Source organism: Oryctolagus cuniculus, chromosome 11 (genome assembly GCF_051225735.1).
Source record: "Oryctolagus cuniculus isolate XC-2025 breed Fujian yellow rabbit chromosome 11, ASM5122573v1, whole genome shotgun sequence".
NCBI lineage: Eukaryota > Metazoa > Chordata > Mammalia > Lagomorpha > Leporidae > Oryctolagus > Oryctolagus cuniculus.
This window is the reverse complement of record NC_142877.1, coordinates 10,721,795-10,732,956: the sequence shown is the minus strand read 5'-3', so window position 1 is coordinate 10,732,956 and position 11,162 is coordinate 10,721,795. Positions and strand designations below refer to the sequence as shown.

Genomic DNA, 11,162 nt, shown 5'->3' with positions numbered 1-11,162 from the left:
CGCGCCCCGGGGGTGGGGGGCGGCGGACGTGGCCGGACGCCTCGGGGAAGGGCAGGGCCCGGCCGGCCCGCGGCCGAAGAGGTCGCCCATTGCGGGAAGCGCTGACGTCACAGCATCAGCAGAATCCCTTCGCCTTCTCGCCTTCTCGCCGCCCGGGGCCACAGCCGGTGCGCAGCCCGAGGCTACTCCGTGGTCTCCACCGCCCGCTCTGGCAGGCAGGAAGGCGAGGGGCAGCCAGGCGGGGCGCGAGGGGCAACTCAGCCAGACCAGGTCCCGCGCGGACAGAGGTCTGCTGCCTGGCGCTGTGCCTGACCGGACCCGGGGTGCCCCTTTACCGATGGGGGCATCTCCCGGAGGTGAGCACCGCCCACTTTTCAGCCGTCGGGGAAACAGGCCGGGGGAAGCCAGGTCGTTCGCCCAGGCTGACCCCGTGGGGAGGAGGTGGGGCTGGGAGAGGCCGCAGTGAGCCCTGCTGCTGCTCTGCGGATACCCCGGGTGGGGCCGGCGCCTCGCCCTGCCAGGGACACCTCGTGGAGCACCTGTTCCCGCCCCGCATCGCTACTCCCTGTCTGTCCAGCTTCCTGCTCGTGCGCCTGCCCACGTGCTTGGGTTCCGGCCAGCACCTGGAGAGTCAGGTGGAGTTCCCAGCCCCTGACTGTGGAGTGAACCAGAGGATGGAAGATTTCACTCTCTGTCACTCTGCTTTTTCAAATAAATAAACAAATATTTTTAAAGAGAGAGAACAGGATGATGGGCTATACCGTAGGTGCTGGGGGTGGGGTGGGTCCTACTATGGCTACAGTTATCAAGACACGGTTTTTTTTTAAAAATTTTTATTTATTTGACAGAGTTAGCCAGTGAGAGAGACAGAGAGAAAGGTCTTCCTTCCATTGGTTCACCCTGCAAATGGCCGCTATGGCTGGAGCTGCGCCGATCCGAAGCCAGGAGCCAGGTGCTTCCTCCTGGTCTCCCATGTGGGTGCAGGGTCCAAGCACTTGGGCCATCCTCCACCGCCCTCCCGGGCCACAGCAGAGAGCTGGAGTGAAAGAGGAGCAACCGGGACTAGAACCCGGGCCCATATTGGATGCCGGCGCTGCAGGCGGAGGATTAGCCTAGTGAGCCATGGGCGCCGGAAGGGCGTGTGTTAAGTATACCATTCATACCAGGTGGGTTCAGATCTCACTTCAGGAAACAGAATATTCCCAGAATTCCAGGTAATGCCTTACCCTGTCCCCCCAGCCAAACAGTATTCGCAATTTTACATTAAACACCTCCTTGCTCTTTCCACTGTTACCAGCTCCACACAGCCAGGTCTGCGTCCCTGGGAGAGGCTGTCAGCCGGCTTTGAGCCTCGTGTAATTCTAATTACCGAATGCAGCTGGGTGCAGCTGTTTCTGCCCAGCCCCGTGTGTTCTGAGGTTCATCACTGCTGCTGTCCGTGCGCACTGCTGCATCGTGTTCCGAGGCAGAGCTACACCGCGGCGTGTTACTGCAGGACGCTGCTGGCAAGCGTTTGGGTGGTACCGTGTCGTTTCGCTGTCAGGAACGGGGTGCCGTGAATATTCTCTTGTTCCTCGGGGTGGTGGTTCTGAGGTTGCCTGCTCATTAGAATACCAGGGGAGGGAGCTTTTCAAGCCGCTTACCCCAGAGGCCCCCACGCAGACATCATCTGGGTGTGCTTGGGAGGGACCGAATTCCCCAGGGAAAGTTAGGGCTGAGCTTCTGGGATGCCACTGGTCGGGGAACAGGGCTGAGTGGGATCACCTGCGGGGGACTGAGGCCAGGCGCTCCCCCATGGCTGTGCCCCCCCCCCCCCCCCCCCGGCCAGTCCCCACATCCTCACCCACCAGGGAGCGAACTTTACTTTTTGTCCTTCTGTTGGGCGTGAAATGGAATCGCGCCGTGGTCTCATTTGCATTTATCTCATCAGTACGGAGGCGGGGCGGCTGGTAAAACTGCAGCCCGCGGGCACAGAGAAGGCGAAGCGGGAGAGATTCAGGCAGGAGAGGGTGGGTGGCAGGTGCCTGGGTCCTGCGGCGGGCGGAAGAGGGCTGGTGTGCTGCAGGAACAGGCCAGGCTGGGGGAAGGGAGAGTTGTGGAAAGCCGGCAGGGGCCGGCCTGGCGGGCTGAGCCCTCTCGGCGAGGCCTCCGGCTTTGACTCTGAGGCAGGACCGCGGGCGAGCTTTGAGCAGAGGCCCAGCAGGTCTGACTGCCACCTCTGGCAGTCCCGGTACCACAGGTGGAACCGAGCTCACACGCCGCTTGTGGGATGATGCACACCTCGCGGGGCTGTCAAGCCTTGCAGGGGGGCTGGGGGGCAGGGCCAGCTGTCTTCGCCCCCCCCCCCGACCCGCTCCCCACCCCCGAGACAGCTGGCCCCGGTCGGGGGCGCCCCTGCCCGGCCCTGCTCCAGTGCTGGTCGCTCCCCAGCGCCCCCGAGGCAAAGTCCAGGCTCCTCCGAGGCCTCCCCTGGAGTCCCGCGCCCCACCCCCACCCGGGGGCCTTTCCTCCTCGATGTTTCCTCACTTCCTCGGGAAGTCGCCCCTGACCCCCTGTCAGGTGACCCGCCCCCCGGACGGTCCCCGCGTGCCGCCTCTTCAAAGCACACCTGCCTGGGCAGTATAATCATGTTTACCCCGCCTGCCTCCCCCGCCCGGCGGGAGCTGCCCTCGCTAGAGACCCCGAGCGACCACGTGCCGGGTGCGGGCACGGACGCGCGCGGCCAGGTCGCTGGCACGTCGGGTGGCCAGGCGCCACGCGAGGGTGTCCGCCCCCCGTCCCCGCCCGGCGCTGTGTACGGTCTCCCGCCGACTCCGGCGGAGGAGGCTTCCGGCCCCCCGGCGAACCCGCGGCCCCGGGCGGGTCTCGGGAGGTCAGGTGCCGGGACCGGCGGCGCGCGGCGCCAGGGGGCGCTGAGCGGGCTGGGGCGCCGCGTCCCGCCCGAGTTCCGCCGCGCGGGGGTTCCCCCCAACCCCGGGCGCCCGCCCCCCACGAGCTCTCGGCGCGATCCCAGCTGCGGGCGCCGGAGCGCCCCGGCCGGGCCCCCGCCCCGGCCCTCAGCGCCACGCGGCGCGAGCCCCGCCAGTCCCCGGCGCACCTGCTTGGGGCGTGGCCTCCGGCCGGGGCGCGCCTCCGATTGGCGCGGGGGTGACAAAGGGGGCGTGGCGCCCGCGGCCCCGCCCGCCGGCGCCGGGGTAGTTAAGGCGTCGGCGGCGGTCCGCACTCACAGCGCCGCGGCACGGCCTGGCGAGTGGAGCTTTCTGTGGCCGCTGCGCGACCCCGCCTCCCGCTGCCTCGACCACCATGCCGCGCTCTTTCCTGGTCAGGAAGCCCTCCGTGCCTCGCAGGAAGCCCAACTACAGCGAGCTGCAAGATTCGTGTCTGGGTGAGCGGCGGCGCGGGCCCCGGGCGAGGACGGTGTGGGGGCCCCGGCGCCGAAGTGGAGTCGAGGGAGTTGTGTGGTGAAATGGGAGGAGGGGGCCCGGAGACTGGGGCAGGGGCGGTCCCGAGGCCCGGAGCTTGGCTGTCGGCAGACGGGGCTGAGGAGGGGTCGGGGCGGAGGGGACGCTCTGGCCGGCGCGGGGCGGAGAGGCGCCGCGGGTGTGGACGTGCGAGGGGGCGGCTTGGCCGGGATTGTGGAGTTGGGAGTCCCGGGGATTGCGGGGCAGGGTGCAGCCGTGGGGTGACTGGGGTCCCGCCCCAGGCCGGGTGGGAGCCCACTGAGCCGAGGCTGGGGAGCAGGGCGGGGGGCGGGGAGGGCGGGAGCCGGGCCTGTGCGGTTCTTTGTGCTCACCCAGTGAGCCCTGAGCCCAGCCCCCCCCCCCCCCCCCCCCGCGACCCCGGGCTCCCCGTGGGCTGACGATTGTTGACTGACTGACCGACTGCCCTCTGCCTTCTCTCTCCCCAGAACTGGCCTTCCAGCAGCCCTACGACCAGGCCCACCTGCTAGCAGCCATCCCGCCGCCCGAGGTGCTCAACCCCACGGCCTCCCTGCCCACGCTCATCTGGGACTCTCTCCTGGCGCCCCAAGGCCAGCCCGTGGGCTGGGCCTCCCTCCGGCTGCAGGAGAGCCCCAGGGTGGGCGAGCTGACCTCCCTGTCGGACGAGGACAGCGGGAAGGGCTCCCAGCCGCCCAGCCCACCCTCGCCGGCCCCCTCCTCCTTCTCCTCCACCTCCCTCTCGTCCCTGGAGGCCGAGGCCTACGCGGCCTTCCCGGGCTTGGGCCAACTGCCCCAGCAGCTGGCGCAGCTCCCGGGGGCCAAGGACCCCCAGGCCCGCAAGGCCTTCCATTGCAAGTACTGCAGCAAGGAGTACGTCAGCCTGGGCGCCCTGAAGATGCACCTCCGCAGCCACACCCTGCCCTGCGTGTGCCCGACCTGCGGCAAGGCCTTCTCCCGGCCCTGGCTGCTGCAGGGCCACGTGCGCACGCACACCGGTGAGTACCCGGCCCGGTCCAGGCCAGGGGCCTGGCTGCCTGGCTCAGCAGAGGGGCAGGGAGACCAAGCGGACGCGGGAGAGCGGCGAGCCGAGGTGTGAGGGAGCCGCCCTGCCCCACCCTGGTCCGACAGGAAGTTGTCAGACCCCCACCCGGCCCGGCCCTGAATCCTGCTGGGGGCTGGGGCTGCCGCGTCCCACCGTGGGCCTCGGTTTCCTCACCTGTAAGCCGAGCGTGAGAGCGCGGCGTGGGGCTCCGGTGTAGCTCAGCGGGAAGGATGCATCCGGCCGGGAAGCGCGGGGTAGCTCGCGCGGGAGCTGGTACGTGTGCTGCCTCTGCGCTGTGTGACCTTGGGCAGGCGACTCGGCCTCTCTGAGCCTGAGAGGATTATGGAGGGTGGCTGTGAGTGTGTTGTAAGCCTATCAAGATACCCCTGCCGCCTCCCCTCCCCCACCCAAGGCCGTCACGCAGGGCAGAGACCCCGGTGCGTCTATCTGTCCGGGTGTTGCCGAATGTGTAGGAGGTTTTCTGGGCGCGGGCCAAGGCAGCGCCTCGTCGGCAGAGCGGTGGGGGCTGCTGTGTTGGGGCCTGATGGTTGCAGGATGGCTGTTGAGGAGAAGGGTCAAGGGTCACGACCCATGGCCTTGGGGTCAAGCTGGCCTGGTTGGAGGCTGTCCTTTCCTGGCCTGGGAGGCCTGGCATCTGGCCGGTCCTCATCACCGTCACTCCGCTGTGGGGCGACGCGGTCCCTTGCTTCGCGCACAGATAGCCCTGGGCTTAGCTTGGCCAGCGCCCGTGGCCTGGCCTCCCTCCTGGGTGCCCGCCCAGCTGATGGGGGCTCTACTTGGGAGGATTGAGACCCTCTGGGTGCTCTCCTGGGGCCCGGCCTCTCTCCCCTCCCAAGTATTTTAATGTAAAGGCACGGCTCAGACACAAAACCCCGTTGAAATGCACCGGTTGACTCCCATTGTGTGCTTGATGGTGGGCCCAGTGGGTGGGGGCTGGGAGGGGCAGAGCAGGTGCACGGGGCAGCGGTGCCCAGCACCTGTTCCGGGCTGCAGCTGCTGGCCCTTTAATCCGGGGGTATCGCATGTACAGTGCCCCCCTTGGCGGCCTTTGTCCCCGCCGGCCTGGTGCCGATTTCACACTTGCCAGGAGCAACATAAAGGCGTCTGGGGGGCGGGGGAGCCGTGAGGGGTGGGGGTCTGCGCACGGACCCCCCCCATCCTACAAGGTCCCCTTCCTCGTCTGCTGAGGTTTCTGTCGGATCACTGACCTGCTGGGCGTGGGGGCAGCTCTGCCCCCTTGCGGATCCCTGTGCTCGGCCCCGAGGGCGCGGGACCTGGGCCACCTGCCCTCAGGCCCAGTGTGCAGGAAGGTGTAGCGGCCAGGCCAGTGGCCCGGTACCCCAGCCGCCCGGCACTCCTGCACGGAGCCCCGGGCGCCTGGGGTGATGGAATCAAGTCCTTGGATTAGGCTCTTGGATTCCTGTCCCGGGATTTAGTCGGTGTGCTGCCAGCGATATGTCTGCTGCTCCCCCACTAAGTACTTGTTACTTACTTATTTTGCTTCTTCATTTACAGAGTATGTGTGTATATATATATTCTTGAATTTATTTGAGAGACTTGTTTATTCACTTCAAAGGCAAAGTTACTAACAGAGCGGGTGAGAGATCTTCCAACCCCTGGGTCACTCCCCAGATGACCAGAACAGCCAGGGCTGGGCCGGGCCAGAGCCAGGAGCCCAGAATTCCATCCGGGTCTCCCACAGGTGCAGGAAGGTGCAAGGGTCCAAGGCGCTGGGCCGTCTTCCGCTGCTGAAGCAGCCGGGACCTGAACTGGCTCCGCTATGAGATGCCGGCCTTGCAGGTGGTGGCTGAACCCACGGCGCCACAATGCCGATGGCGTTTGGAAAGGCGGAGTGACAAGAGGCAGCCCATCCACTGATTTCACTGATCAAGTGCCCACAGTAGTCAGGGCTGGGCCAGGCTGAATTCAGGAGCCTGGAGCCCCCGCTGGGCCTCCCAAGTGGGTGACAGGGTCCCAAACACTTGCCATTGTCTGCTGCCCCCAGGACGCAGGAGCCGGGAGCTGATGGAGCTGGAGCCAGCGCTCCGGGAGGGATGAGGGCTCCGCAAGCCACGGCTCCCTCCGCCGGCCGAACCTCAGCACCGCGCCTACCTTGCTTTCTGCCGAGGGGCGCCCGTTCCCAAGCACAGCACCTGTTAGCCCCACGTGCACGGAAGAGCTCGCTGGCTGTCTAATAAGTGAGAAATGCGACCTTGACGTGAACAAGGCTACGCCCCCCAGAAACACCGACAGCCTTTCAGTGTCTCTGGGACTGTGTGTTCTTGTTTGGGGTAGGCGTGTGAAAGAGTGCTTGGAGAATGAGGGTCGGGTCCTCTCTAAGACTTACTTACTTGGCAAGCACTTACTGAGCACTTGCTGTATACTCAGCCCCACGTCCCAGTCCTAACCCAGCCTTGGCCAGGCAGGGGTGGGTCAGGGCTGCAGAATCTTGGGAGTCCAGGCCCTGGACTAGGCTGACTGGGGTCAGAGCGGGAGACCTGGGGTTACTGTGGTGCAGTAGGTGCTGGGAGGGAGGCGGGTGGCCGCAGGGCCAGAGGAGAGGCCTCGCCCGCCTGGGGCGGGGTGGGCAGCCCCTTAACAGGCTGTTAAGACAAAGTGAACCCGAGTGACCTCTGGACGGATGGCTCCCGCGGTTAAAGTCAGGGGGCGCTGCAGTCCTGGGTGACCCTCAGCCTGCCCCTTCACCCGTGCCTCAGTTTTCCCGTCTCTAAGATGGAACAGCAGTAGCCTCCATCAGCCCGGCCCCGTGCTGGCCAAGCACTGCCCGTGCAGTGAACTGATGCGGATTAGTACTTAACCCTGCCCCTGTGTGTGTGTGCTTGGGGGGGATGAGTGGCCCCATTGTACAGATGAGAAAGTGGAGGGTCGGAGAAGCCAGACAGCTTGCTCAAGGTTGCACAGTGCGGAGGCCGCAGAACTCCCGGTCAGATCCAGGCCTTTAGGTACCAGCTGCGTGTCTGGCCCGGGCCTGGTCTTCCCGGGGTCACGGGATTCTTGCCGGCTTGGCATTCTGCCTCGAGTCTCACCAGCTCCTCCTGGCTTTCTGTCCGCAGGCGAGAAGCCCTTCTGCTGCTCACTCTGCAGCCGCGCCTTCGCCGACCGCTCCAACCTGCGCGCCCACCTGCAGACGCACTCGGAGGTCAAGAAGTACCAGTGCCAGGCCTGCGCACGGACCTTCTCCCGCATGTCCCTGCTGCACAAGCACCAGGAGGCGGGCTGTGCGGGGGGCCCCCGCTGACCCCAGGGCCTCCCTCCGCCTCCTGCTCCCTGCCGCGGCCCCAGGAGCCCGCCTCCTCCCAGCTGCGGCCGCCCCACGGGGCTGCGGCGAAAACCGGTCTCTGGTTCCATCCTCTGCATTCTGGGTGCTCCAGTGGGCACCTCCGTGGCCGGCCGATCCTGTGGCCGGCAGGCAGATGGGAGACCCTTCCCGGACCAGGCCTTCCTCTGTGGGTTTGCGTATCCAGAGGGGTTTGGATATAGCTGCTGAGAGCCGCAGGACAAAAGCGACAGACGGACAGGACCTCACGCCCCAGCCCCCCGCCACCCTCCACGAGGTGTGACTAACTATGCAGTAATCCGCCCCCAGCTGCATCTCCGGGTCCTGCGGGGGCGGGCGCCGACGCGAAGACGTGTCTAGACCCCAAGGTGCCCCCGGGCCCGGGCAGCTGTGTCAGCCTCCTGTTTGTCACCGCGGCACCTGTTTCCCGGGCAGGGCAGCAGTGCCTCCCAGGGCCTGCGCGGCGGCCCTCGGCCTGACCCGTGTGTCTCCCTGGACTATTTTGGGGGCCCAGCAGGTGGGCCTGGAGGAAGATGTTTACATTTTAAAGGTACACTGGTATTTATATCGCAAGCAACATTTTGTATTATGTTTTGTACAGTTTGTGTACAGTTTATTGATGTTCAATAAAGCAGTTAATTTATATATAACAGCGCATCTACTGGGTCTTACAAAGAGTGGGCATTTCAGAATGTCTCGGGAATGGGAGAGAAGCTCCTGGAGTCGGTTTCTGACAAAGCCATTTCAGTCTTGCCCTCCGAAGTGTCAGGTGGCACCGGGGGGACTTCCTGCCACTGCTCTCCCCCGGGCCTGGTCCGTCTGCAGGTTTGTGGACACTCGGCGGGGGGAGCGGTAGGGTCACCGCGAGTTCCCAGCGCTCTAAACACTGCAGAGCTTTTAAAGTTATTTTATAAAAATTTCTTTATTCATTCTGAAAGAGAGATCTTCATCCCCTGGTTCTCTCCCCAAATGGCTGCAACAGCCAGGACTGGGCTAGGCCGAGGCCAGGAGCCAGGAGCTTCATCCAGGTCTCCCACCTGGGTGGCAGGGACCATCTGCTGCTGCCTTCCCAGCCCATGAGCAGAGAGCTGGATGGGAAGTGGAGCAGCTGGGACTCGAACCGGTGTCCATATGGGATGCTGGTGTTGCAGGTGGAGGCTTTACCGGCTACACCACAGTGCTGCCCTCTTTTTAAATTTGTATTTCTTTGAAAGACAGGCGGACAGAGATCTTTCCTCCCCAGACGCCCACATCAGCTGGGGCTGGGCCGGGCTGAAGCCAGGAGCTTGAAGCTCAGTGCAGGTTTTCCTGCCCGGGTGGCGGGAACCCAGCTGCTTGCGCGGGCACCTACTGCCTCCCGGGCTGTGCACGGGCAGGAGGCTGGGATAGGAAGCGGAGGCAGATGGGAATCCAGGTACCTGGATGTGGGTGTCAACGCCCCACGTGACACCTGCCCCTGCCTCTGCTCGCCCATTCTTGCTCTGATTTTCTCTTTCTTTCTTTCTTTGTTTCTTTCTTTCTTTTTCTCTCTCTCTTTCTCTCTCTCTCTCTCCCTTTCTCCCTTTCTTTCTTTTTTTGAGAGACAGAAACAGCTCCCATCCGTTTCGTCCATTTGGCTTCCCCCTCAAATGCCCCCAGTGACTGGGAGGGAGCCAGGAGTGCCATCCAGGCACCCAGGTCTCCCACGTGGGTGGCAGGGACCCCGTCACTTGAACCACGTGCTGCCTCCCAGGGTCCGCATTAGCAGGAAGCTTGGAGCAGGCCCAGATGGCCTGGTGTGGGGACTGGGTCACCCCAGCTGGCGTCTTAATGGTGAGAAGACACCAGCCCCTCACTCTTGCGTTTTGAAGCTGACCAGGCCCGGAGTGCGCCGAGCTGGCTCCCCGGGGCCTTCCCAAGCAGAAGGCCTGCAGGCCGCGGTTCGGGCTTTGTGGCTGCTGGGCCAGGGACTGGCTGCTCCTCCCACACCAAGGAGAGAGGATGTCCTTCCTGCCCAAGGGCTGGCCCCGCCGGCCTCCCTGTTGGGCAGGCCCACACCTCCGTCTGGCTGCTGGGTACCAAATGGCCTTTGATGCGAGGAAATTGGCTGGCTGGAGCCAGGAGGGTGAGAAGCCAGGCCAAAGGGTAGGGGTCATTGAGCTTCCTGCGCGGAGGCTGCGGCTGTGGTGACCTCGCCGCTGGGGCCTCCCGGGGCCAGGAGAAAATGAGTGACCTTGCCGAGCACAAAAGGTGCTGAAGGTGCCAGCTTCCTGTGGGGAGCGGGGCAGGAGCCCCGGAGCCCGGCTGGGGGGAGCCGCGTGTTCCAGCGAGAGATGATTCTTTCTTCTAAACAGGAAATGGTGACCCGCAGGCCGGGAGCAGCCCTAATGACTTGCAGCTTTCCTCCCAAAAGGGAAAAAAAGTTCTCTGGAACAATCGCCAAATTGTGGCCAGCCTCCCTGAAGGGAAGTTAGGGAGCCGGGTGGATGGGGGCTGGGCACCGAGTTGCTGCAGGCCCGTGTGTCCCTTAGGCCCCTGGAGGTCGCTCCACGCACCCACAGCGGGCGCTGAGCCTGGTGGACGCATGACCACACCGCCCTGAGCGCTGGCCTGAGACGCCGCTGCCCACGATCCCCAAGCCCTGGCCGGTCATCCTGGGAGACAGGTGGGCCCGCCTCCTGCCCTTGACTCTCAGGGTAACTGGAGCACGGCTCTGCCCCTCTTGGGGACTGTGGAGAAACATCCGTCCGTCTATCCATCCGTGCCTGCCTTCCTTCCGTGAGCCTGACGGGCACTGTGTGTGCCGGACGCCGTTCTAGGCCCGGGTGACAGCTGGGAATAAGCCAGACAGTCCCTGCGCTCACGAAACTTCTAGCCCAGGAGACAGAAAACAAACAAGCCGGCTTCCTGCAGAGATGGAGCTAGGATGGAATGAAAGCCGCTGGAGGACGGCGGGGCGGGGCGGGGCTCCCTGACCCAGGGGCAGGGCCCGACCCAGGGGCAGGGCTGGGACCCGGGGCAGGGCCCGACCCAGGGGCCGGCGCCCAGTAGGAAGAGGTGGGGGAGGGACAGAGCGGCTGGCACGCACCGGGGGGTGCGGTGGCCGGGGGAGGTCCCCCCCGCCCTGCAGAGCCCACGGGCACGGGGGAGTTGGGACTTCAGTCCCAAGCCCAGGGGACAGCCACCAGGGCCTTTAAGCTGGGGGAGAGGGGAGGGCTGCCCGGGGCCCTCTTGACCTTGGACAAAGGTTCCCTGCCAGTGGGAAGAAGGGATGAGAGAGGGTCAGGGGAGGAGAAAATGCAAGACAGGAGGTGAGAGACAGGTGACAGTGGCCTAGGGCAGTGGTGGCCTTGGTGTGGAGACTGGGGGGCCGGCACTGTGG

General features: G+C 65.1%; 1 protein-coding gene and 1 long non-coding RNA gene across 7 annotated transcripts; one reads left to right on the top strand and one right to left on the bottom strand.

Annotated features, from left to right (window-relative positions):
* Nucleotides 1-816: 816 nt before the first annotated feature.
* On the bottom strand, nucleotides 817-3,225 carry LOC138844279 (uncharacterized). 4 transcript variants are annotated; one of them, XR_016215775.1, is made up of 3 exons: nucleotides 3,098-3,225; nucleotides 1,865-2,031; nucleotides 817-1,598 (listed from the first exon to the last, which is right to left on the bottom strand). It is a non-coding gene; the product is annotated as an uncharacterized LOC138844279 (long non-coding RNA). The 4 variants fall into 4 exon arrangements; XR_016215774.1 differs by having other exon boundaries at nucleotides 1,865-2,077; nucleotides 3,098-3,173; XR_016215776.1 differs by lacking the exon at nucleotides 3,098-3,225 and having other exon boundaries at nucleotides 1,848-2,412.
* On the top strand, nucleotides 3,192-8,451 carry SNAI1 (snail family transcriptional repressor 1). Of its 3 annotated transcripts, none has more exons than XR_007913456.3 (4): nucleotides 3,192-3,385; nucleotides 3,908-4,435; nucleotides 6,509-6,701; nucleotides 7,578-8,451. XR_007913456.3 is itself a non-coding variant. In XM_051831148.3 (3 exons), the coding sequence occupies exons 1-3, from the start codon at nucleotides 3,304-3,306 to the stop codon at nucleotides 7,760-7,762; spliced, it is 795 nt and encodes a 264-aa protein (XP_051687108.1). In that variant the 5' UTR covers nucleotides 3,192-3,303; the 3' UTR covers nucleotides 7,763-8,451. The 3 variants fall into 3 exon arrangements, 1 of the variants encoding a protein (XP_051687108.1); XR_007913455.3 differs by having other exon boundaries at nucleotides 6,509-6,794; nucleotides 7,578-7,715; XM_051831148.3 differs by lacking the exon at nucleotides 6,509-6,701.
* Nucleotides 8,452-11,162: the final 2,711 nt, after the last annotated feature.